At 47.5% G+C, this 26,368-nt stretch overlaps 1 protein-coding gene across 1 annotated transcript in view; it reads left to right on the top strand.

The window, feature by feature from the left end:
• The window catches only part of tln2b (talin 2b), a 109,736-nt gene that overhangs the window by 9,207 nt on the left and 74,161 nt on the right, over positions 1-26,368 (top strand). The window contains exons 2-6 of the mRNA XM_062547951.1: positions 17,795-17,968; positions 20,438-20,535; positions 20,994-21,123; positions 22,551-22,703; positions 24,058-24,200. Of these exons, the coding sequence (XP_062403935.1) occupies positions 17,833-17,968; positions 20,438-20,535; positions 20,994-21,123; positions 22,551-22,703; positions 24,058-24,200 (660 nt within the window). The 5' untranslated portion in view covers positions 17,795-17,832. The remainder of the gene's footprint in view (positions 1-17,794; positions 17,969-20,437; positions 20,536-20,993; positions 21,124-22,550; positions 22,704-24,057; positions 24,201-26,368) is intronic.

Genomic DNA, 26,368 nt, shown 5'->3' with positions numbered 1-26,368 from the left:
TCCTCGCTTTGTGAATCACCCCCCGAGTCTCCCGTACTCTTTGGATGTCAGGAGATTTGCTAAATGGCCTTAAATTACAGAGAGGTTAATCTACAAAGAACCGCTGGAGTTTGGCCGCCTGGCCTGCCATAGATCATGCTCAGCGCTTGGAAACTACTGACATTTACATCAGGCTGGGCCTCTAGTCGCATTTTGAACTCAAATACAAAAAAGCATGTTTTTTTTTTCTTTTCTCCTCTACTTTGTGAGTTCCCACAAGGTTAAAGCCCATTGTGGTGAATGGGTGCAGAAAGTGAGCGCTATCTATTTATTGCGCCTTTCTCCCAGGGAGCTCTGCAGAGAGGAGTAGCTGGAGGACGTTCCACTTTGCTGGGGTATTTTTAGAGTTAGAGAAGCTGCCACCCCCCCCCCCCCCCCCCCCCCACACACACACACACACACACACACTCCATCCCCCCCATCTCCTTTCCCAGAGACAAGGGCAGGATTCATCTTTTCTGTCAGCGGCTGCAGCTTCGCATTACATAAAAAAGAAGAGACCCCCTGCATACTCACAAGGCGCACACACACACACACACACACACACACACACACACACACACACACACTGGAAGCTCACACTGAAAACACACACACACACACACATACACACACACACACTCACAAGGCACACACACACACACACACACACAAACTGGAAGCTCACACTGAAAACATACACACACACACACTGGAAGCTCACACTGAAATCTCTCTCACAGACTCACACGCACACACACTCACACACACACACACACTCATTACCTCAGTATCTTCTTAACACAGAGTGTTTCTTGCTTGTGCATGCTGTGGGCAGTAATGCGGCTGCAGTGCTATGAGGTGGTGGCCCAGCGCAGGGGACGACAGCCCCACACCCAGAGCCAGAGCGTTAGCGTCAGCGTTAGCGTCAGCGTTAGCGTCAGCGTTAGCGTCCGGCCTAATTTAGCGCTGTGTGTCGGACGCAATGTTCATCCAGCCTCCTCCTGATTTCTCTTGCGGCACAAGCTTTTTTTCCTCCCAAAACGCGATTGACCCAATTAGCAAACCACCGTGGCATTTATCACCGCCGGGGTGTTTGGGTACTTAACTGCCGTGCTCGAGGACAGAGGATCCGCTGCTCTCGTCGGCGCATTAGCCTACTGCGGAGCGGCTAGGGCAGTAGTGTAGCGGCGCGTCCTCCCCGGCCAGCCGCGACCCAGTTTGGGGGTCGGTCAGTCAGGGCCGTCACCTTCCCACACATCGCTTAGCTGGGAGCGGAGTGGCACTGAGGCCGACATCTGCACCCCAGCATTTCACGCCAGTGATTTCACAGCCATGTCCTCTTTGAATGAAATTAATCTCATGGAAGGTGTGTGTGTGTGTGTGTGTGTGTGTGTGTGTGTTAAATAACTTTTTTTTTTAAGTGTACGTCCTCTTAAAATGTAAATGAAAGGTCCAGCACCGTGACCTCATCAGAAGGGTATTGCCCTGAGGCCTTAAACTTGCAATGCCCCCTCAGTATTTACACATCATGTCAAACATTCATCAATTGTAAGTCTTCGATAAGTGTGTGTGTTTGCATTCTTGTTAAATGAAATAGGCTCATTATGTGTTCTGTTGATGGTTGAAGAGTGGCTTGCCTTGGCCTTTCTCTCGTTCTTCAGCAGCTTGACCTTTTGCACTCACAGTGGACACTGTGGTTAGATTTATGCTTCTCTATACACATCCACAATTGCCAAATATGACCTCTGCTACTTTGTTAGTGAGCACTTGCATTCAGCTGTGAGATTCAAGCTTCCTCTTCCAACTTCACTCCAGTGTGTTTGTGTGTGTGTGTGTGTGTGTGCGTGTGTGTGTGTGTGTGTGTGTGTGTGCAATAGAGGGAGGAGTGTAGAGAGAGTAGCACATTGTATGAACTCTTCTCCCTCAATGCCACTCAGTGAACCAGTTAATCCCCTCCCCAGCACCTCTCTCTGTCTCTCTCTTTCTCTCTCTCTCTCTCTCTCTCTCACCCCACTGTCCTCCCCCCCAGGGTAAGCGGGTGGATTTACGCTGGGCCCTGTGCTGCCTGAAGGCCACTAGTGCCCCGGCACAGTGGGACAAGGTTGCTAGGAGGGGAAGAGGCCAGATGTGGTCAGGGGCTTTAAATAGCTCCCAGCTGACCTTTGCTTGGCCTGCGTTCCACATTGTGAACCGGTGGGCAGCAGTTCCTGTCCCCAAGGCTGCGTGGAAACCAGACACAAACCCAAGCAGACCCCATCAGTCTAGACCCCTCTCTCTCTCTCTAGCTCCATCTCTATCTCTAACTCTATCTATCTATCTCTCTCTAACTCTATCTCTATCTCTATATCTATCTCTCTCTTTCTCTCTCTCTCTCTCACTCTCTCTCTTAAGCAGACCCCATCAGTCTAGACCCCTCTCTCTATCTCTATCTCTCTCTATCTATCTCTCTCTCTTTCTCTCTCTCTCTTTCTCTCTCTCAGTCTCTCTCTCTCTCTCTCAGCCTCTCTCTCTCTCTCTCTCAGAGGGGGTAGAGGAGCCTAGTATGATGAGTCATCATAATTGCTAACAGTCTTATCTAATTTCGTCTGTCCCAGCCCAAGCCAACATTACATTGGATCAGACGGAAGCGTAGAAATATTGATGTCGCTCTGGTTCGTGGAAAACTTAAAAGGCTTCCTTTTGAAGAGTACTCCGACAGAGAGAGAGAGAGAGAGAGAGACAGAGCGCGTCTGTGCACTTAATATAATGGAGGCTCTCTATAAAGCCTCGGAAGCCTTTATCTTTGAACTGCATCTGTGGCGTGGGGGGATAGAATCAGGTATTTAATGAGCCTATATTGTGCTTATGACTGAGCTCTGTTTGGTATTGCAAATAATGTATCATATGTCAGTAGGATGCACACACATGCTGTACTGTACACTCGCGCACACACCATATGAAATGGTCAGTTTTGAGCCCTGTTAGGCAGTTGGGTTTTCTTTGGGGGGGAGAGATCCTCGTCCCCACAGTTCCAGTCCAAACCTGGAATGCCGTGTGTCCTTTGTAGGTGAGCAGACGATCATCATCCCGCACCCCAGCTCCCATAGGAGCCATGATTTACATCTCATCCTATAATGAATGTGCCATGTACTGTATATATAGTGACTGGTGAGGCACCTCGTGATGGATCTTCCGATCCCTGTATTGCGTGTAGGGTGTGTGTGTGTGTGTATGTGTGTGTAAGGGGGGAGGGTTGTAAAAGAGACAGGGAGTAATTTTCTGGGGTGGGTATTTATGACGAATGATTAATGCTCCCAGAGATGCGAGCTGCCGTTGAAGCGTCAGATTTACCGCTTTTCAATTAAGGCGGCACATGCACTCCAGTTGATGACTCCAGGATCATTAGGAGTGCAGCTCGTCATTCACGGCAGCGTGAGCCACGTCCTCGTGATTTGATTTTTATTTATGGATTTATTTGCCGAGAGAGGATGTTGCGATTTTTCATCATGTGCCTGAGTCCCGGGGTCTTCTTGGAAAGAGGGGTCCCTGACCTGACTGCCGTATTTAGGGGCTGAGGCTCACGCCGGTGTTGTTTTACCGCCCCGACATGAGGCGCGACATGCCAAGCAGTGCAGTTCACACATCTGAAACGGCAGCCTTCCAGTCGACAGCAGCAGCGGACGGGGTGCTCTGGAGCGCTGTTGTGGAATGCGCTGTGTGTGTGTGTGTGTGCGCGCGTGCGTGCGCGCGTGCGTGCGTGTTTGGGTGGTGGTGGGGGGGGGGGGGGATGGTGATGACAGAGGGGTTCAAAAGGCAATTTGCATAGATGGAGTTGATTGGTTCGCACGCCACCCCCCAGAACAGGAAGTGTCCATGGTGCGTGAGAGCGGTGCGGTTTGTTGGTGTAGTGTTGTGGGAGTGCTCCTGAACCCAGGGCCTTTGTGTCAGGGCTGGTTTGTGTGCGCGACGGGCGGCAGTCGTCTGAAGACAATGGCAGCGTGGTGACAACTCCAGGGACGTGGGTTATGTAACCGCCGCTGTGCTTGTGATGTTGGTACAACAGCAGCTCCGCATTGTGCACCATTCTCATTCAGGACGCGCCAAACAGACCGTCAGCCATTGACACGCAGAGCTCTCAGGATTTCCTCAAATCTGTATTGTATTGATTTGTATTGGGGACGTACGCACACACACGTGCACACACACAGACACACACTTACACACACACACACACACACTCACACACTCATACTCACACTCACATATTTCATAGTCAATTCTGACAAGCCCAAGCCCAAAGCTAAGCTCTTGGTGACTATTGTATGCGGCCTCTGTCAAGTTGAGGAAGCCTCAGTGCTAAGATGTTGGAGCTGTGAATGTAATGCAGACTTGCGTATCTTGTCTGGTGATCTGTGGTCCATACTCAGTGATATTAGCCATACATTTCCGGGGGTTGTTTTTGACCTCGTTGTGGGTGAGGCTGAGGTCTGATTTCCACCCTTCAAATGAATTTATAAATATTGCATTGTGGGTTTATAGTATTATTAACAATGAGCATTGTATTATATATCCACTCTTTATTGAAAATAAAGCCCCCCACACACAAACACACATACACATACACACACACATACACTGACTGACACACACACACACACACACACATGTGTATGTATTTTGTCAGCTAGAGGATTTGCTTGGTATTGATTATGCATGTCAGTCAGGCTGGTACTGAAGGAGAAATTCCTGATGGTGGCCTTTGAGGTATGTGTGTGTGTGTGTGTGTGTGTGTGTGTGTGTGTGTGTAAATGACTCTTGGCTGTCTGTCAAATCTGCAACTCCTGGCTGCATTTGTGGGCTGACATGCTGATCGTACCACAGGTTCCATTTTAGTCTTCTGATAACAGCCGGCGGTATTACCGTAATCCGGAGGACCTGTCGAGGACGTGGAGGAGGCACTGATCCCTCTTTATGCTTTTACACCAGGGCTAACAATAGATAATCAATGGGCATGTAAGCCGGAACCCAGTGTAAAGGAGTGTGTGTGTGTGTGTGAGATCCTATTCCTCCTTGGTTAACTCTGTTATTTGTGACAGTGGGGCGTTGTGCGATAGCAGCCGGTTTTATCTAAAAGATCTGTGCTTAGGAATATTGACATTCTTTAGTTATTATGAATATTGGCATTCTTTAGTGGATTAGACCGACGGGGCAGCTCTGGCCCCAATGCTGCATCAGTCTGATGATACGAAACTGCATCCTCTCATGACTGCGCCTGCTGGATGAGTCCGGCTTCCAGCATCAGGTATTTGCATACTTTAAAGATTAGTGCGGCGATGGTTCGGCGCAAAGCCCGTGCTTGTTTTAAATCTCATTAGGGCTTATTAGAGGCCATTAAGAATTCATTTTCATCCATCTGTACACGGGGAGTATGAAGTTAGCGGGTTAATCCAGCTATGATCCTGAACTCTGTTTCAAACTTTTTAGTGATGTGTAATCTGTTTGTGTCAGTGGCATGGAGAGCTGCTGGTTAAGCTTGGATAGAGGGATAGAGAGAGGGAGGGAGGGAGGGAGAGAGAGAGTGAGTGAGAGAGAGATTGAGTGAGTGAGAGAGGAAGAATGAGAGGGAGCAGGGTGGAGATACAGAGAGTTGGAGATGGAGAACGAGTGGAAAAGAGGGATAGAGACACAGCAAAGGGAGGAGGAGAGAGGGACCGATATCCTCTAGCGCTGACAGACTCTCTAAAGCTTTGCATTCCAGGGAGGCCAGGCGAGGCAGATGTAGTGCGCGATACCACAAAGGTGTGTATGTATGTGCCGAGAGTCCAGGCCATGAGAGCCATGTTATCGGGCCTCCATCTTAATTTGCCTCCCCACATCCTGTTTGCCCTCACTCCTGCGGAGGTGAGTTTAGGACTCTGCACCCCTCTGACTCTGCGCTCTGTGAGGAGGGCAGGTAAGGTGAAGAGGACATGCAGTATTCAGCGTGCTCCATTTCTTGCAATGCAATATGCAATATGTTGGGCTTTTCTGCTGTTTGAAATGAAAAAATCTTTTTTTCGAGAGCAACCTAGGTAGGATTTTGAAGGAACGAAGTGAAGATTATTTTCAAGAGCTGATTCTTCAGAGTTCATATATGTATTTTAATGTCTAGAAAGTTGTAATAGGAGTGTAGTAGCATGAGAAGCGCCATCTTTAATCGGAACTATCCAAATATGGTATCCTCCTTAGGTCCAGACAGTGTTTGCTTTGGACAATTTCAAATATATACACCGCTCTGCTGATGGTGATTTAAGTACAGTTAAACACTCCTCACAACATGGACCAAATGCGCTGTTTCTGCGCTGGAGGGGGATTTGGAGGAAAGTTGTGGACGTCTGCAACTCATTCCCCTCATCTATTCTAATTAGGGCCCGAGCACCGAGGTGCGGCCACTGAAAGTGGCTGCACCGGAGGTGCAAGGCCCTATTGTTTTTGCTCAGATTATTAGGGCCCGAGCACCGAGGTGCGGCCACTGAAAGTGGCTGCACCGGAGGTGCAAGGCCCTATTGTTTTTGCTCAGATTATTCTTATTATTATTATTATAGTATAATTATCTTACCAGTAACGTTTTTCACCAACTTGGCATGCTCTAAAACTCTTGCAATTTAGCTGGCATATGTAGAATTGCATTTGATACTCAGACACAGAGCTGTGGCCTAGGGTGTGGCTCAGGGACTCTATAGCGCCACCTAGCGCGCCGTCTACTGTGGTTGACACATACATTCACGGAAATGAACCAAATTTGGTGGACATGTGTGTTGTATTATTCTGAACAAGTTTTACATATAAACTATATAGTGAATCTTAGAGGAATTTGAGTTATGATTATGATTATGATTTTTGCACATCACGTATTTTGAAATACTTCTCCTAGACGGTTTATCGAAATCATGTCATATCAGCACTAAAATGATCTTGAGGGGTTGCCCGAGAGGAATTGCGACCAGATTTTTGAATTTTTGAAGTATATTGAAATGGCGAAGGTTTGAATTATGGCGTTTTATTAAGAAACAGGAAGTTGGTGTTATAGGCAGAAAAAAGGTTAGGAATTGGATGTAATTTGGCAGCTACATGTGGAATTGCTTCAGCTAGTCAGAGACAGAGCTCTGGCCTAAGGTGTGGCTTTGGGACTCTATAGCGCCACCTAGCAGCATGTTATCTGTTGTGGTTGACACAAACATTCACGAAAATGAACCAAATTTGGTGGACTTGTGTGTTATTGCTACTACTAGTCAGAGACAGAGCTTTGGCCTAGGATGTGGCTTAGGAACTCTATAGCGCCACCTAGCACATAGTCTGTTGTGGTTGACACATACATTGATGAAAATGAACCAAATTTGATGTGCTTGTGTGTTATTGCTATCACTAGTCAGAGACAGAGCTCTGGCCTAAGGTGTGGCTTCGGGACTCTATAGCGCCACCTAGCAGCATGTTATCTGTTGTGGTTGACACAAACATTCACGAAAATGAACCAAATTTGGTGGACTTGTGTCTTATTGCTATGGCTAGTCAGAGACAGAGCTTTGGCCTAGGGTGTGGCATAGGGACTATATAGCGCCACCTAGTGTGTTGTCTGTTGTGGTTGACACATACATTCACGAAAATGAACCAAATTTGGTGGACTTGTGTGTTATTGCTATCGGTAGTCAGAGACAGAGCTTTGGCCTATTGTGTGGCTTAAGGACTCTATAGCGCCACCTAGCGCATTGTCTGTTGTGGTTGACACAAACATTCACGAAAATTAACCAAATTTGGTGGGCTCGTGTGTTATTGTTTTTGCTAGTTAGAGACAGAGCTCTGGACTAGGGTGTGGCTTAGGAACTCTATAGCGCCACCTAGCACATTGTCTGTTGTGGTTGACACAAACATTGATGAAAATGAACCAAATTTTGTGTGCTTGTGTGTTATTGCTATCGCTAGTCAGAGACAGAGCTCTGGCCTAAGGTGTGGCTTCGGGACTCTATAGTGCCACCTAGCAGCATGTTATCTGTTGTGGTTGACACAAACATTCACGAAAATGAACGAAATTTGGTGGACTTGTGTCTTATTGCTATGGCTAGTCAGAGACAGAGCTTTGGCCTAGGGTGTGGCATAGGGACTATATAGCGCCACCTAGTGCGTTGTCTGTTGTGGTTGACACATACATTCACGAAAATGAACCAAATTTGGTGGGCTCGTGCGTTATTGCTATCGATAGTCACAGATAGAGCTCTGGCCTAGGGTGTGGCTTAGGGACTCTATAGCGCTACCTAGCACATTGTCTGTTGTGGTTGACACATACATTCAGGAAAATTGACCAAATTTGGTGGGCATGTGTGTTGCTCATGCACATGCCCACCAACACGCACATGTTGCTTTGTTAGATTCCGAAATTTCACAGGTCTCCGCACCGCAGGTGCTCGGGCCCGCCATCGCCGCTTGCGGCTATATTTAGGGCCCGAGCACCGAGGTGCGGCCACTGAAAGTGGCTGCACCGTAGGTGCAAGGCCCTATTGTTTTTGCTCAGATTATTATTATTATTATTCTTATTATAGTATTTTCCTCTTACCGGACATGTTTTGCCCTTTTTCACCAACTTGGCATGCTCTAAAACTCTTGCAATTTTGCAGCCACCTGTGGAATTGATGCCTCTACTGAGAGACAGATTTCTGGCCTAGGGTGTGGCTCAGGGACTCTATAGCGCCACCTAGCGCGCCGTCTACTGTGGTTGACACATACATTCACGGAAATGAACCAAATTTGGTGGACATGTGTGTTGTATTATTCTGAACAAGTTTTACATATAAACTATATAGTGAATCTTAGAGGAATTTGAGTTATGATTATGATTATGATTTTTGCACATCACGTATTTTGAAATACTTCTCCTAGACGGTTTATCGAAATCATGTCATATCAGCACTAAAATTATCTTGAGGGGTTGCCCGAGAGGAATTGCGACCAGATTTTTGAATTTTTGAAGTATATTGAAATGGCGAAGGTTTGAATTATGGCGTTTTATTAAGAAACAGGAAGTTGGTGTTATAGGCAGAAAAAAGGTTAGGAATTGGATGTAATTTGGCAGCTACATGTGGAATTAGTTCTGCTTGTCAGAGACAGAGCTCTGGCCTAAGGTGTGGCTTTGGGACTCTATAGCGCCACCTAGCAGCATGTTATCTGTTGTGGTTGACACAAACATTCACGAAAATGAACCAAATTTGGTGGACTTGTGTGTTATTGCTACTACTAGTCAGAGACAGAGCTTTGGCCTAGGATGTGGCTTAGGAACTCTATAGCGCCACCTAGCACATAGTCTGTTGTGGTTGACACATACATTGATGAAAATGAACCAAATTTGATGTGCTTGTGTGTTATTGCTATCACTAGTCAGAGACAGAGCTCTGGCCTAAGGTGTGGCTTCGGGACTCTATAGCGCCACCTAGCAGCATGTTATCTGTTGTGGTTGACACAAACATTCACGAAAATGAACCAAATTTGGTGGAATTGTGTCTTATTGCTATGGCTAGTCAGAGACAGAGCTTTGGCCTAGGGTGTGGCATAGGGACTATATAGCGCCACCTAGTGCGTTGTCTGTTGTGGTTGACACATACATTCACGAAAATGAACCAAATTTGGTGGACTTGTGTGTTATTGCTATCGGTAGTCAGAGACAGAGCTTTGGCCTAGGGTGTGGCTTAAGGACTCTATAGCGCCACCTAGCGCATTGTCTGTTGTGGTTGACACAAACATTCACGAAAATTAACCAAATTTGGTGGGCTCGTGTGTTATTGTTTTTGCTAGTTAGAGACAGAGCTCTGGACTAGGGTGTGGCTTAGGAACTCTATAGCGCCACCTAGCACATTGTCTGTTGTGGTTGACACAAACATTGATGAAAATGAACCAAATTTGGTGTGCTTGTGTGTTATTGCTATCGCTAGTCAGAGACAGAGCTCTGGCCTAAGGTGTGGCTTCGGGACTCTATAGCGCCACCTAGCAGCATGTTATCTGTTGTGGTTGACACAAACATTCACGAAAATGAACGAAATTTGGTGGACTTGTGTCTTATTGCTATGGCTAGTCAGAGACAGAGCTTTGGCCTAGGGTGTGGCATAGGGACTATATTGCGCCACCTAGTGCGCTGTCTGTTGTGGTTGACACATACATTCACGAAAATGAACCAAATTTGGTGGGCTTGTGCGTTATTGCTATCGATAGTCACAGATAGAGCTCTGGCCTAGGGTGTGGCTTAGGGACTCTATAGCGCTACCTAGCACATTGTCTGTTGTGGTTGACACATACATTCAGGAAAATTGACCAAATTTGGTGGGCATGTGTGTTGCTCATGCACATGCCCACCAACACGCACATGTTGCTTTGTTAGATTCCGAAATTTCACAGGTTTCCGCACCGCAGGTGCTCGGGCCCGCCATCGCCGCTTGCGGCTATATTTCTTATTATTATTATTATAGTATAATTATCTTACCAGTAACATTTTTCACCAACTTGGCATGCTCTAAAACTCTTGCAATTTAGCTGGCATATGTAGAATTGCATTTGATACTCAGACACAGAGCTGTGGCCTAGGGTGTGGCTCAGGGACTCTATAGCGCCACCTAGCGCGCCGTCTACTGTGGTTGACACATACATTCACGGAAATGAACCAAATTTGGTGGACATGTGTGTTGTATTATTCTGAACAAGTTTTACATTTAAACTATATAGTGAATCTTAGAGGAATTTGAGTTATGATTATGATTATGATTTTTGCACATCACGTATTTTGAAATACTTCTCCAAGACGGTTTATCGAAATCATGTCATATCAGCACTAAAATGATCTTGAGGGGTTGCCCGAGAGGAATTGCGACCAGATTTTTGAATTTTTGAAGTATATTGAAATGGCGAAGGTTTGAATTATGGCGTTTTATTAAGAAACAGGAAGTTGGTGTTATAGGCAGAAAAAAGGTTAGGAATTGGATGTAATTTGGCAGCTATATGTGGAATTGCTTCTGCTAGTCAGAGACAGAGCTCTGGCCTAAGGTGTGGCTTTGGGACTCTATAGCGCCACCTAGCAGCATGTTATCTGTTGTGATTGACACAAACATTCACGAAAATGAACCAAATTTGGTAGACTTGTGTGTTATTGCTACTACTAGTTAGAGACAGAGCTTTGGCCTAGGGTGTGGCTTAGGAACTCTATAGCGCCACCTAGCACATAGTCTGTTGTGGTTGACACATACATTGATGAAAATGAACCAAATTTGGTGTGCTTGTGTGTTATTGCTATCGCTAGTCAGAGACAGAGCTCTGGCCTAAGGTGTGGCTTCGGGACTCTATAGCGCCACCTAGCAGCATGTTATCTGTTGTGGTTGACACAAACATTCACGAAAATGAACCAAATTTGGTGGACTTGTGTCTTATTGCTATGGCTAGTCAGAGACAGAGCTTTGGCCTAGGGTGTGGCATAGGGACTATATAGCGCCACCTAGTGCATTGTCTGTTGTGGTTGACACAAACATTCACGAAAATTAACCAAATTTGGTGGGCTCGTGTGTTATTGTTTTTGCTAGTTAGAGACAGAGCTCTGGACTAGGGTGTGGCTTAAGGACTCTATAGCGCCACCTAGCACATTGTCTGTTGTGGTTGACACAAACATTCACAAAAATTAACCAAATTTGGTGGGCATGTGTTTTGTTATAGCTATTCAGAGACAGAGCTCTGGCCGAGGGTGTGGCTTAGGGACTCTATAGCGCCACCTAGTGTGTTACCTGTTGTGGTTGACATACATTCACGAAAATGAATCAAATTTGGTGAGCTTGTTTGTTATTACTGCCGCTAGTCTGAAACAGAGCTCTGGCCTAGGGTGTGGCTTAGGGACTATAGTGCCACCTAGCAGATTGTGTGTTGTTGTTGACGCATACATTCAGGAAAATGAACCAAATTTGGTGGGCATGTGTGTTATTGCTATAGCTATTCAGAGACAGCGCTTTGGCCAAGGGTGTCTTAGAGACTGTATAGCGCCACCTAGCGCATTGTCTGTTGTGGTTGACACACTCATTCACGAAAATTGACCAAATTTGGTAGGCATGTGTGTTGCTCATGCACATGCCCACCAACACGCACATGTTGCTATGTTAGATTCCGAAATGTCACAGGTCTCCGCACCGCAGGTGCTCGGGCCCGCCATCGCCGCTTGCGGCTATATTTGTTTTTTTTTTTTTCTTCATTCGCCATTGTTCCGTGCTCTTGATCGGCTGAGAAATATCAGCAGTCCTCGCCCGCCACCCGCTTTAGGGTTGTGTTTACCAAACACAGCTGGAGATTTGTGGTCGCCTCTTCCCATGCCTCTGTGGGGATCGTCCCCTTCTGGGGTGAAAGCGTTTCCAGATTGAGGCACACGGGGCAAGAGCTGACTTTCATTCCACAGGGCCATGAGAAAAATGGCTCAAAAAAACACACACACACACACACACACACACACACACACACACACACACACACACACACACACACACACACACACACACACACACACACACACACACACACACACACAGAGAGAGGCTGGAGACCTTTCACCAGGCGCCACAACATTGATAGGGCTTAGATCTAGGGGATTTGGACCCGATCATCAGAGCCAGATCAGCCATTGATCGGATCCTTTAGTGGGCTAACCGTCTCTAGTAAAAGGGCTTTTCGTCTACTGTCCAAGAAATGACCAGTGACTTGGACCAGCTACATAGAAGGAAATTGGCCTTCCACACATGATTAATCACCATTCACCAGATTGTATTTATAGATGTCATCATCACAGGGGGATGTGTTCAGCATCAGAGCTGAAAGGTTGAGAACATTTCTTAATCTCCCTGTTCCCTCGCAGACATGCCAAAGCTCAACTTCCCTCCTAGAAATATAATCACTTAATATTCTACATTCAACATTTACAAGGATGGAACATGGTGTAATACACACCACTATTAAGATAGTGTAGGCCTAATCGTATAGGGAGATATTTGACATTTAACCATAGCACTGTGCCGCATACTGATGCTCTTGTTCTAACCTTGGAATATGAATCTAATGAGCCCACAGCTGAGCCCCAGTGTTTGAATAGCACAGAGCTCCATTACAGGAGAGCGGTGGTAATTGAATGCAATTGAATGGTATGAATGGCGTCTATAATTTCCTACTGTTACGACTCTCCACTCTGTTCCTGCCTGGCAAATCACCTGACTGGTTACCCAGCGGTGATTTTTAAAAAGATTTCAGGATGTGAAATCTCAATCTCCAAATCAATTGGGAAAGTGGCCAAATGGCATCGCTCAGCAACATTGCCTGCCATCATTGGCTAAAGTTGCCCTGTGTAGCACCAGCTTAACAGTGGGCTCCTCTGTGTGTGGCTATGCCTCCCTCTCTGAGCTCATCATGGCAATGTTGACCATTTGAATAGACAGCTAAACCCTGAGTGGAAATGCTTGATATTTGTTGGCATAGGTTTATGATTATATAATTTGGTGGAATTTCTTTAGGTGATTTTATTGCCCTGACAACCTTTTGATAATGCTTTGATCCTGCAGCTGTTCACAACTCATTATTTAATTTGTATAAGTGAGCAAATGGAAACATGCACAGGCTTGCGTTGTCTTCAGCTGAATTTTGGATGGAGTTGCGTTGAAACCCTGTTACAGGCTGGCCTGATTAGCCGAACACACCTGCTTTGGCCAATCAAGAGCTCCTCAATTACTCTGATTGGATGCAGGGATGGGATCCACTGAACATGTCCAGTGCCAGCACTAGTTCTGGCTGCGCCGAGAACAGCTGCTAAGCGGCTCCGGCTTCTGGCCCCGGTCCGGCCCAGTCCCAGCGTCAGGTGCCACGAGCGATGTTTTTAGCGTCGTGTACGGCACTCGGGCGATTCAGCCACGACCTTGGCCCCCGAGAAGCATCATACTGAGACACAGGCCTCCTAAGGCCCTGTTAATATCCACTTCTGCTCCGAAGACATTTTGCGGCCTGACTTGACATGTGAATGTCACTGAGGACAGTGTGTGTGTGTGTGTGTGTGTGTGTGTGGTGTGTGTGTGTGTGTGTGTTGTCCGCCTATCAGACTCCTCGCTAATGAGTGTGGGCAGAGTGTTCCCTCAGGGCTCCTGTTCTGTACTATTGTTATTACTCTAAATCACCAGTAATAAATCCCGACCAGATGGCCCTCCTCTCTCCCCGGCCAATTGAATTGCGCCGTGCCGAGACGAGCTTCTCAAGGAGAGTTTGGGTGAAATCGGCCCCATCCGGTTCAGGAACTTTTCTTTTAATGCTTTTCGAATGAGTTCATGTCGGACAGCATAACCCAATATCGATTTGCAGGGAAGCGGATGTTGGGTCTGATGCATGAGAGAAGGGGGGGAAAACATATTAAAAGCTTTCCATAACTGAGAAAGCTTTTTGGAAGAATGTTCTGGAACTGGACGGGCTGTCTGGTGGCGAGGCTCCTTGAGTGTTTCAGGTGCTGATAACATCGCCTCTGTGTCTTTCTCTGTTGTTCTCTACCTGCTGTTTATCTGTGGGCTTGTCAGAAGGCTAATGGAAAACTTTTCCCGGATAGAAGCTGTATGGTACTCATCTTTGTTTACCGGGGTGGAGATTTGTCTTTGTCTCAACAAGCACAGGAACAACAAGAAACCGACAAGCACTTAGAAATAGAAGCACAGGCACACAACAGACAAGGTGACATTAGTCATTAGATGCAGTTGATGTTAGTGACTGTGGCATGAATCTGATACAGTAGATAGATAGATAGATAGATAGATAGATAGTCTTTATTGTCCTATAAGGATATTCTTTTTCACACATATCATTGCATTCCACAAAAAGACAGCAGCATCTGATGTTAACGTCTCACAGGATATGCACAGCCTCATACATATAGCACTTTGTACAGTGAAACGTATTGATCTTCACTGGTTCTACACCGTGTCCAGATCAGATGTGTGCTGGGTCAGTCCAGGCAGATGACCTGCTGATGGGCTGTGTTTGGGGTGCACATTGTTTGCCTGCTTCATACGTGTCACATGTCTGCATACGAGTTGTCTGTGCGGCTCCCGAGGGGCCTAGTGGACATGTGCTCTCTGATAAGATGTAGCTGTGGAGGACAAAGGACCTGCTTGTTGTCTTGCTCACAGATCAAGATGAAGGTTTACACAGCGCTGGAACACTGAGGGAGAGGTTATAATTAATCTCCGGGAGAGAAGGAGAGAGAGTGAGGGATGAATAGAGAGAAAGAAAGTGAGAGATGGATAGAGAGATAAAGCGAAAGAGGACAAGAGATGGAGACATACATCAGCATGTGTAATCCTGGGGCTCTCTCCGGTTCTGTGACTTGGTTTAGTGAGTTCTCGTAGTGAGAGAGGGGTGCTGGGGCTCACATATGAGTTCTCATGTGTGTGTGTGTGTGTGAGTGAGAGAGAGAGAGAGAGAGAGAGGCACTGGATCACAAAGGAGTTCTCATGTGTGTGAGTGAGAGAGAGGGGCACTGGATCACATATGAGTTCTCACAGGAGGACAAACCTCAGCCTCTCTGAGAGACATGGAGGAGCTGTTGACTTTTTATAGAAGGGATGGTGTATGTGCCGAAAGCAGACTCTACGTGTGTCCCACCACGTTTCATCAAGCCGAGAGGGCGGGGAGGGTTCTAGACCTCTGTTCTACGAGTGCACATGTGGTTCATAATGGCACCGAGGGACCTCTGCCTATATGGGGATGTGAACATGTGACTCATAATGGCAGTACCTCCGTGTGTGTGAGTGGGTGGGTGTGGGAGAAAGGGAGAGACCACCTGTGTGTGTGTCTGGAAAATTACAGTCATAGTGTGTGTGTGTGTGTGTGTGTGTGTGTGTGTGTGTGTGTGTGTGTGTGGATTGTGCATTGTAGAGTCTGCAGGGGACCACCATTTCGTTTGTGTGTGTGTGTGTGTGTGTGTGTGTGTGTGTGTGCGTGTGTGTGTGTGTGTGTGTGCGTGCATGGGTGTGTGCGTGCGTTCATGTCCGGAATAAGGCCATCAGCACGTGTGTGTGCAAGAAAACATTGCATCTGCCCTACGGGTCTGGTCAGACAAGCAGGGGCCTTCACTGCCCCTCGGCCAGACGTGGTTTTTCCTTCCCCTCCTAGCCTTGGCCGCCCACATGATCGCTGGACAGAGACCACCTCTTGTGTCCGCCGGAAACTTGTAGAATGACACAGTGCTTGGGCTCGTCTCATCTTCTGGGATGGAATCTTAGTTGTTGCTGCTGGGCGCCTGCCATGTTATTGTGCCAGTAGTGTGTGTGTGTGTGTGTGTGTGTGTGTGTGTGTGTGTGTGTTGCACTGTTGTGGCTACTGGTCTTGGAGAGATGAGGCGTGGCAGACCAGATCACGTTGTGTTGTTCAGACTCGCGCAGCTGTCAAAGTGACGGTAACGGATTTTAAGTGGTAGAGTCTTCTGCCGTGCACCCAGGTTCCCCCCCAAAACAGTTTAAATGTTTTCCTCTCTGTAGCAGAAAAGGCACAAAAATAGCAAACGAGTGTGAACGCCCTGAAACGCTGTTATGTATGTGGGCTTTGGCCGTTGGAATCAACTGAGCAACAGTGGAGCTGTCTTAAAGCCTGTTCGCATGAATCATGCATCAGCTTTGTTTGGCACGAACCGTATTGCATGTCTATCTCCACACCCCAGAATATAAACGGCCTAATCGCTGTGCGGAATTACAAAACGAAAACATGGAAACGGGGAAGAGAAAAATAGCGCTTCCGACTCCGAGGTCTCGTCTGGCGTCCGCGTGTGAGAAGGCCCGGGGGGCTCAGCGCTGCGAGAGGAGGTGGACGCTCCTGCGTCCCTTCTGCCCTTGCCGCTCTCGCTCAGCCTCCATTACCGGCCACATAATGAGGTATTAGGCAGGAGCCTGTGTGCTCTTGAAGGTGGCGGACGCCCGCAAGGCTGCGCGCTCGTACGGGCGTCTTGGAGGCTGATGACTCCCGGTGGGAGGGGGGGGGGGGGGTATGGTGATTACACATCACTAGGATTCTCATTTGTGTCTTGGTGTGTCAATCAGCCACCTCAGTGCCCGCTCAACCAACATGTCAGCTAGCATTATAGATTAAAAAAAAAAAAAACTGTTTGGTTTACCTTTGAACAGTTCTTACAGAATCCGACTTATTATTGTCTTCCCTTTTCAGAAGCATACACTTCACCCAACACAGGGAGGCCTGCTGTGTAACATTCCTTTCTCTCCTCTGACTACACTGCCTTTGAAGGCCAGCACCGCCGCGTGTGCTCTTAACTGGGCAGTTGTGTTGTGTAATGTCGTGCTGAAAGGCCTTGTAGATATGGATTGGGCCTCTCCCTCCTCTTCTCCTGCTGATGATAACGCTCAGACGCGCTGTCAGTGGTTTCACCGAGTGATGGTTTGATTTCTGGGCTCTCCAAAACAGCCTGTACTTTTCCCTCCCCGCGTGCCAGTTCTAGTAAATCTCCGTGGGGGTGTGTATGTCGGTCTGCTCTCTCCTGTTTCTATGGAAATAAAAACTGTGGGCCTGATATCCTGCCTTAACACTGCTGAATGCGGTCAGCGTTTTCCCTCGAGAGGCTAACATTTTCCTTCATTATCCTGCTGTTGTTCAGTAATATGTGTGAGACGTGTTTTGTTATTTTGATTCACTGGTACAGTTTTGTTCAGCTATGATTTCCGTTTAGAGAACAGTGTTTGTTCATCCACTGAAGGATCTTTGTGGTCTCTTTTGGCAGGTGTGTAAGCGGGTGCTCCCATTACACCAGTGGTCAAGATGGTGGCCCTGTCGCTGAAGATATGCGTCCGGCAGTGCAACGTGGTCAAGACTATGCAGTTTGAGCCCTCCACGCCTGTCTATGACGCCTGCCGGATAATCCGAGAAAGGGTCCCAGAAGCTCAGACTGGACAAGGTGAGTACACCGAGTGAAGGTGTGTGTGTGTGTGTGTGTGTGTGTGTGTGTGTGTTAGTTATTGGGGGGTTTTCCTGGATTTTTTTTTTCTTGAACATCCCACGTCAGATTAAAGGTATGGCTTTGTATGACAATGGAGGGTTTTCTCACTGTAGGAGGCAGTAGTAAGGCCATTGGAGTGTGGGTTCATGTTGACTTAAGTACTCTCTTAAGTACTCTTAGAGAAAAGACCAGTTTTGTTGACACACCAGCAATTATAGTAGGATTATACAAATTAGCGACTCATACAGGAGTGAATTTACCTTGTGAAGTCACAGCACATAATACCTGCTAATCAGACAAGCATTAGTCTGATCTTCTGAAACACACCTCCCTACGGCCTCTTAGTCCGTCCATCAGTCCATTCACCAGTGTCCACACATTTAATTAGTATGCTGGATGGACAGTCTTGTCTTGTCTCAGCTGCTGTTTGATTATGGCCATACAGGAAATGTTCGCTAAGTTGCATGCCCTATATGGATGCTCTCCAGATGGTGAGTCTCCATTTTCTAAAGATAGTAGCAATTATGTTCATTTGCATAACTTTCAGCCCATTACAGAACAACCCAAAGGATATTTTTTTTTCCTTTCACACGAAATGAATAAGCTTTCGAGATACTGTAGATACTGTACAATTTCGAGATCTGACCTGTTTGTCTTAAACCCCCCTCAGATGAAATGCAAATAGATTGAGCAGAAAAACTTTTCTTCCAGAAAAGCCTTTAGGGCCCTATTGTGCACCCGGTGCAAGGTGGCGCAAAGTGTGACACAAGGCTTATTCTTATCTTACGCTCGATAAAGCCCAAAACACGCTCACGACTGATTAAGAGACATAAGAACTGCCCTCATGTGCCCAGCGTTTGATCACAAAGTCACTCCATTAGATCAGTGATTGTGGACTAGCCACGCCTTTAATATCTGACTTGTTTTGCCAAAATAGGCCCCTTTGTTTTGGAGACAAGGATAAGATTTCATTTAGAATTTTGCTTTCCCTGTGGGAAACTTTGCATTTTGTGTTCGCTGTAGAGAGGGGATGTTCTGGGATGTATATCTGCTTAAGGAGAGCAGGTGAACATTGGATGTTAGATTGGCAGGCGCTTCCCTGTCTGATGTTCTCCTTCAAAGTGAGGAAGAAGAGGAGTTGCGATATGAGTCCGCCGTGATAAGGATCCACAGCAGTGCTGCACAGCTGGGCCTCCTGAGTCAGCAAAACTTTTTCAAAGTCAAACAGACCAAAGAACTGATGTTGTTATGGTCTGGTAAAGCTTAAACAATTTGAATGTTTTTTTTTCATACTTTAGTGGTGGTACAAAGCTTTAGAGACCATGTGTACAATGTGATGTAACCCATGGTAATGTGTGTGTGCATGTGTGTGGTGAACACACTGTCATTAGGCCTCAAGGCAAATTGGTATTTACTCACATTGAGTGATGAGACTAGCAATGGCCTCCCCGTGCCCCACTCACATGAGCTTCTCAGAGGAGTTCATGAATATCAAGCGCTTCCCTCCAGGGCCGTCTCCCGCAGTTCAAACAAATGCCAGCGCTGTGTATTCCTCCCTCACGTACTGCCGTACATCACTGACCTCCTAATATTTTTAGTCCTGCTGTGTCTTCTCAGATGTCTCGTAGTCCTGAGCTGTGACTAGACGTTGATTTTTGTCACTTTCTCTGAAGTGTGTGTGGGTGTGTGTGTGTGTGTGTGTGGGTATTTCTGTGTGTGTGTGTGTGTGTGGGGCTGTTCTATGCATCTCACAGGGTCAGACTGTGGGGTGACTCCTGCCAACTGTAGGGGTCAGATACGATCAGTGTGTTGTTTTTTTGTCTTCTTTCCGGGACATGCTGTGTCACCTCATGACTGCCTCCCTGACTCACTCCACCCTGCAGAGCCTTGGCACTTCTCACAAGTGCATGGGATGACTGGGTGTACGTGTACACACACACACACACACACACACACACACACACACACACATACACACATACACACATACGCACACACGCACACACACATACACACATACACACACACACACACACACACACACACACACACACACACACACAGCGCCTTTAGTGACCTGGTTTGGCTGGTCAGTGCGGTCCGCATGTGGGCACAGGAGTGAGCGGAACGGCAGTTGGGTTTCACACTAACCGCAGCCATCAAAGCAGCGCTGACCGCTGCCCTTTGGCCCAATCGCTGTCCAGCTCATTCGCCGCAGAGGTTGTCCCAACAATTTATCGCCACAGAGTTGCGCTACTCTTTAATATGAATTCTCCACTGCAGGAGTGTAATAAATTAAACATTGTGTCCACCCCCCTTCTCTCTCTTTCTCTTTCTCTCTCTCTCTCTCTCTCTCTCTCTCTCTCTCTCTCTCTCTCTCTCTCTCTCTCTCTCTCTCTCTCTCTCTCTCTCTCTCTCTCTCTCTAGCCTCCGACTACGGACTGTTCCTCTCAGACGATGACCCGAGGAAAGGAATCTGGTTGGAATCGGGCCGAACACTGGACTACTACATGCTGCGGAATGGGGTACGCTACATAACAGCACTGCAGAAAGCTATGGGGCCAATTCCAGAACAATCCGCACAGCCCACACCGATCATGTTTATCATTACAGTTATTATCAATCAATATCATGTTTAAGGCACAAGCAGAGTCGAAGAGATCAATTGAACTCATAGCGATCTTGGTCCTGCTGCCTCTTCACATGCTTCTCCTGCGCTTGCCTACAGTATAAGCGGCTTGTCTTTGAAGCAGAATGCATATCATCGTCTCAGCCAGCAGCTCAAGGGACCTACCATCTGCACATTTTATTCCCCGTGATTTGACAGTTATGCGAGCAGTATGCTTAAAAGGTTTCTAGCGGAAAGTGCAATTCAAAAAGCAAATAAAAGTGTCACTGAGGCTGTGCTCTTTGTGATGTGTTCTCCTAAATTTAAAAATGGTTTTGTGTCCCCCCCCCTCCCCTCGCCGCTGCTGTCTCCCAGGATGTGCTGGAGTACAAGAAGAAACAGAGGCCGCAGAAGATCAAGATGCTGGACGGCGCGGTCAAAACTATCATGGTGGACGACTCCAAGACCGTGGGAGAGCTGCTGGTCACTATATGCAGTAGAATAGGTGCGTTGTGTTGGTGTGGTGTTGAGTGGTGTTGTGTTGTGTGCTGTTGCGTTGCGTTGCGTTTGCGTTGCGTTTGCGTTGCGTTTGCGTTGCGTTGCATTGCGTTGCAGCTCTCTCCCTGTCCTCTGTGCCCTCTCTTACGCAGCATTAGCCGAGCTGACCCTCTCTTCCTCTTCTCCAGGGCTCAATCCTATGAATAATTCAGCAGCTTTCTCACTGCAAACTGTAATGATTGTGTACACGTACACACACACACACACACACACACACACACACACACACACACACACACACACACACACACACACACATTTATTGCCTCTGGCAGCTGGCACATATGTGCAAAGCTTCTAGAATGAGCTGGACACCCTGATGAAAATATAAGACACTGCATTCGTATTTCTTCGCAGACCCTATTACCATCACAAAGCTGCTTCTATTTAGTTGTCCTTTATCTGCTCATTAGCAATTTCTCTCTTCTCAGAAACACTTCTGTGTATGATTTGCGCTATAGATTAACTCAGCCATGCCTATGTTCTACTACAGCATCCTTCCTCTCCCCCTGCTGTTTCCTTGTCGTCACTGAGATGTTCCCACAGCAATACATTTCAATTAGGGCCAGGGCTCCAGCCCAAGTGAAATTGGGTGAGGAGAGGAGCTTTGCGTCTGGCAGACAGGCAGGCCCGTGCTGGCCCATTGGTTGTTTAGAAGGGGATTTCTGCTTGGCTTCCCCCTCTCTCTCTCTCCCTCTCTCCCTCTCTCTCTCTCTCTCTCTCTCTCTCTCTCGCTCCATCTTTTTTTGTCCTTCTTTGACTTCTTACTTTTCTTTTCTGGCCAGTGTCCAGTGTTCTCACCACTCTGGTGTTTTTGCCAGGCAAAGGCAGAGAGGGAAGCAGTTGAGAGAAATGGAGAGAAGCGGAGGAGGAGGAGGAGGAGGAGGGGAGGAGAGGAGAGGAGGGGGAGTAAAGAGTAAATTGCCCAGTGAATGAAATGGAGAGAAGAGCTGCAAAATGCACAAGATGAGGTAGAAAATCAAAGAGGGAGAAGGGGAGAGTGAAACGAATTTCTCACAAATGGCTGAAATGGAGACAAACAAAAATACAGTAAAGGCTCTGAAGTGTCTGTGATGCACTCGGCTTGGGATTTCAGACTGACTCTCTCTCACTCCTTCTCTATCCCTGTTTCTTTCATTCTCTCTTTCTCTTTCTCTCCCTCCCTGTCTCTCTCTCTGTCCCACTCTCTCTCTCTCTCCATCTCTCTTTCTCTTCTCCCTCTCTTCTCTCTCTCTGTCCCTCTCCTCTCTCTCTCTCTCTCTCTCTCTCTCTCTCTCTCTTCTCTCCCTCTCCCTGTCTCTCTCTCTCTCTTCTCTCTCTCTCTGTCCCACTCTCTCCTCTCTCTCTCTCTCCCTCCCTCTCCCTCTCTCTCAGGCATCACCAACTATGAGGAGTACTCCCTGATCCAGGAGCAGGTGGAGGAGAAGAAGGAGGACGGCATGGGCACGCTGAAGAAGGACCGCACGCTGCTGCGCGACGAGAGGAAGATGGAGAAGCTCAAAGCCAAGCTGCACACAGACGACGACTGTGAGTGGACATACACGCACACACATACACACACACACACACACACATATGCATACACATGCATACACACACACACACACACACACACACACACACACGCACATGTGCGCGTTCGCACACACACACACACACACATGCATACACAAACACACACACGCATACACACACATACATGCATACACATACATGCATACATATGCATGCACACACACAGAGAAACACGCACCTGCATGCGTACACACGTGGACGCATGTGTTTATGCGACATATGCTCATGAATGTGTGCGTGCGCGCGCACACACACACGCACACACATGGACACGTGTTTACGAGACATGCGCTCATGAATGTGCGCACACACACGTCAGTAATAAATTTGACAAACTCCAGCTGAAGCAAAATTACATTTCACCACGTTCACAATTTGCCCAACTGCAACAAGAAAGATTTAGAGCCTGTGTGTGTGTGTGTGTGTGTGTGTGTGTGTGTGTGTGTGTGTGCTTTTTCTCCCATTTGGGGATTAGCCCTGAATCTTGGATTAAATCACAGTTGGACCAGGCATTCTGGACCGAATGCCAAACTTTAGTCGAGGAATAAGGCAATTGCCTCTGTGGGAAGAGTATGTGGACAGTGTATGCGTCAGAGTGTCCTGCTCATATTGTGTACCCTGTGCTAAAAGACACACACACACACACACACACACACACACACACACACACACTCAGAGACAAGCAAAATGGGCTCTGTGTAAGCACACAAGGGCCTCTACGGGGCAGGTGAATAAACATTGATTAACCCGTGTGCAATCCTGTCTCAGCCTTTATTACCTGTCTCTGTTGACACGGTAGGTGTGTGTGTGTGTGTGTGTGTGTGTGTGTGTGTGTGTGTGTTTCCACCACACACACACGTATGAAAGCTGTCTCCAGTCAAGAGTGTGATGGCTTTAGCTGATGTCCCAGACATTACGCAACAGTGGTATGATGATGCATTTCATTTAGCAACACTAAATGCCACCACGTGATTATGAAATGAAGTCATCGCTACAGTGCAGGTGCTTTTGTCACTTAGTTAAATGTCTAAATTATGGCTCCCTTTGAAGATGGCAAATACTGTTTCTGGATAAGTTGTTTTTACTGCTTTTACAATGCAAAGGAAATTGCTTAATTAAATTGCGTTTGTGGGCAATATGTGTTTCTTTTGAAGACTGTGCCTGTATGTTTGTGTGGATCTCTTCACCCAGCCGCTACACGTGCATTAAGACTGCTGTCTTTCCGTGTGTGTGTGTGTGTGTGTGTGTGTGTGTGTGTGTGTGTGTGTGTGTGTGTGTGTGTGTGTGTGTGTGTTTGTGCCATCAGTGAACTGGCTGGACCACAGCCGAACGTTCCGTGAGCAGGGCGTGGAGGAGAGCGAGACCCTGCTGCTGCGGAGGAAGTTCTTCTACTCGGACCAAAACGTGGACTCCAGAGACCCGGTCCAGCTCAATCTGCTCTACGTGCAGGTCAGAACTCCGGCCAGTGCTCCCCTCTTCTCCTCTCCCCTCTCCTCCTCGCTTCTCTTCTCTTCTCCCATCCCTTCATCATTTAGCACTTTCACACACGCTCACTCTTTCATTCGTTCACGGTCACACTTGCTCGCTCATTCACTCACTCACACTTTCACTTTTTCTCTCTCTCTCTCTTTCTCTCATTCTCTGCGTGTGTGTTTGAGTGTGTGTGCGTGTGTGTGTGTGTGTGTGTGTGCATCTTCCACATTGCCACTGTCCTATAGCGCTGTTGTTTCTGTCTGGATTATCTAGCCGTTCCTCTGCAAGTGAAGGCTCCTCTCCTCCCCGGTCACAGCTGCAGCTCTGTCATGTACTGTACGGTAGCCAGCCTCCCTCTGCAAACCTGGGGCAGGTTGGTTAATATGCTTGTCAATAAGCTAGTGTTTCACCTAAGTGGATTAGCTATAGGCTTTGCTAAAGTTCATTCTGGTGGAGTTGGATAACGAACGGCAGTACTGAGATCATGGATTCAATCGATTCTCCTGGGAAATACTGACTAATGGATTGTACTATGTCCCCTACAGTACATGCATGGATTCTTTAAAAAAAAATATATATAATAAACCTGAGTTAAGTCTGCTGAATTAATAAATATAAAGCAGATGCGATGTGCTACAGTGTATTTTGGTTTCCATCACTGAAATGCATATATTCTATATAGTAATCACTGGTTAATGAGCTAATGGTTTGGCAAAGCCCCTGGCTTTGTCACAGGAGGCTGTGAAAGCATCTAAAGATGGCCACATCTCATCCCTGTGTCTCCGAGTGGATCCACACCAGTCCACCTTTGTGACGCTGCAGCTAGAACCCACCCCCCCCCCCCCCCACACACACACACACACACACACCACCCTCCACAACACCCCCCCCCCCACCTCCCTCAGCCTCAGCAGCAAGAGAGCTCTTCCAGAGTACAGGCCCATCCCAGTGCAGTGCTCCAGGAGTGACCGGGGCCAGATGCTGCTGCTCTCCTGGGTGGAGGAGCTGGTCTCTGAGTCACCCTCGCTACAGCACGGGCCGGCGCCATCCTGATCCGCCGCAGATGGAGCTCCTTTATTGTTTCATCCCAGCGCTAACTGCTACTGTTGCTGCTGCTGCTGCTACTGCCTCCACCGCTGTTGTTGTTATGCACACACAGATTGGCTCATCTCAGATAGGGGCTTCTGGACTGCTGACACAGGGGTTCCCCTGTGTGTGTGTGTGTGTGTGTGTGTGTGTGTGTGTGTGTGTGTGTGTGGGGTTGGGGAGGGTGGTGTTTTGGGTGGAGGGGCAGGGGGAGGGTTGTAGCTGAGTCTGCAGATCTGGCAGGCTGGCTAGCCTCAGTGCTCACGCCCACACCCTCTGCAAGTGTCCCCCCCCCCCTCCCTCCACCCCCATCCCCTGCCCTGGCTCTCTCTGCATGCTTGACTGCATATGCATCAACTCAACAGGCCCCCAGCAAAACTGCACGTACACACACACACACAAACACAAACACAAACGAGCACACACACACACACACACACACACACACACACACATACACACTGACTCGGATGTGTCTTCCGGGAGTGAATGTAAAAGGATCCATGCCAATTCACTAATCACTTATATATGCTCCCTTATGAATGCACAGTTACATCAACGTTTGAAAGCATAAAATACGTATGTACACACATGCAGTTCCACACATATAGAGAGAGCTCCGTGTGCTACTAGGACACATGTCCACAGCCATAGTCCTCCCAGCTTGTGCTTCTCTCTCTCTCTCTCTCTCTCTCTCTCTCTCTCTCTCTCTCTCTCTCTCTCTCTCCTCCTTCTCAGTCATCCTCTCCTCTTCCTCTACTCTCTTCCTTTCCCCCTCTTCCTCCCCCCTCATCCTTTCCCCCTCATCCTCATCCTCTCCCCCTCTTCCTCTCTCTTTATGTCTCTCCAACTCTCACTCCTCTACTAAACCTCTGACTCAATGGCACACGCCCACAGCCACTTGGGCTGCATGGCACTTTGTGACGCCTCTCCAATACACTCTCACACACACACACACATATACAACTAAGAATGCACACACGCACAAACACAAACAAGAACACACACACAAACAAACAAAGACATACACACACATATACAACTAAGAATGCACACAC

The sequence above is a fragment of the Sardina pilchardus genome, chromosome 10 (genome assembly GCF_963854185.1).
Source record: "Sardina pilchardus chromosome 10, fSarPil1.1, whole genome shotgun sequence".
NCBI lineage: Eukaryota > Metazoa > Chordata > Actinopteri > Clupeiformes > Clupeidae > Sardina > Sardina pilchardus.
This window is presented reverse-complemented; position numbering and strand designations above follow the sequence as displayed.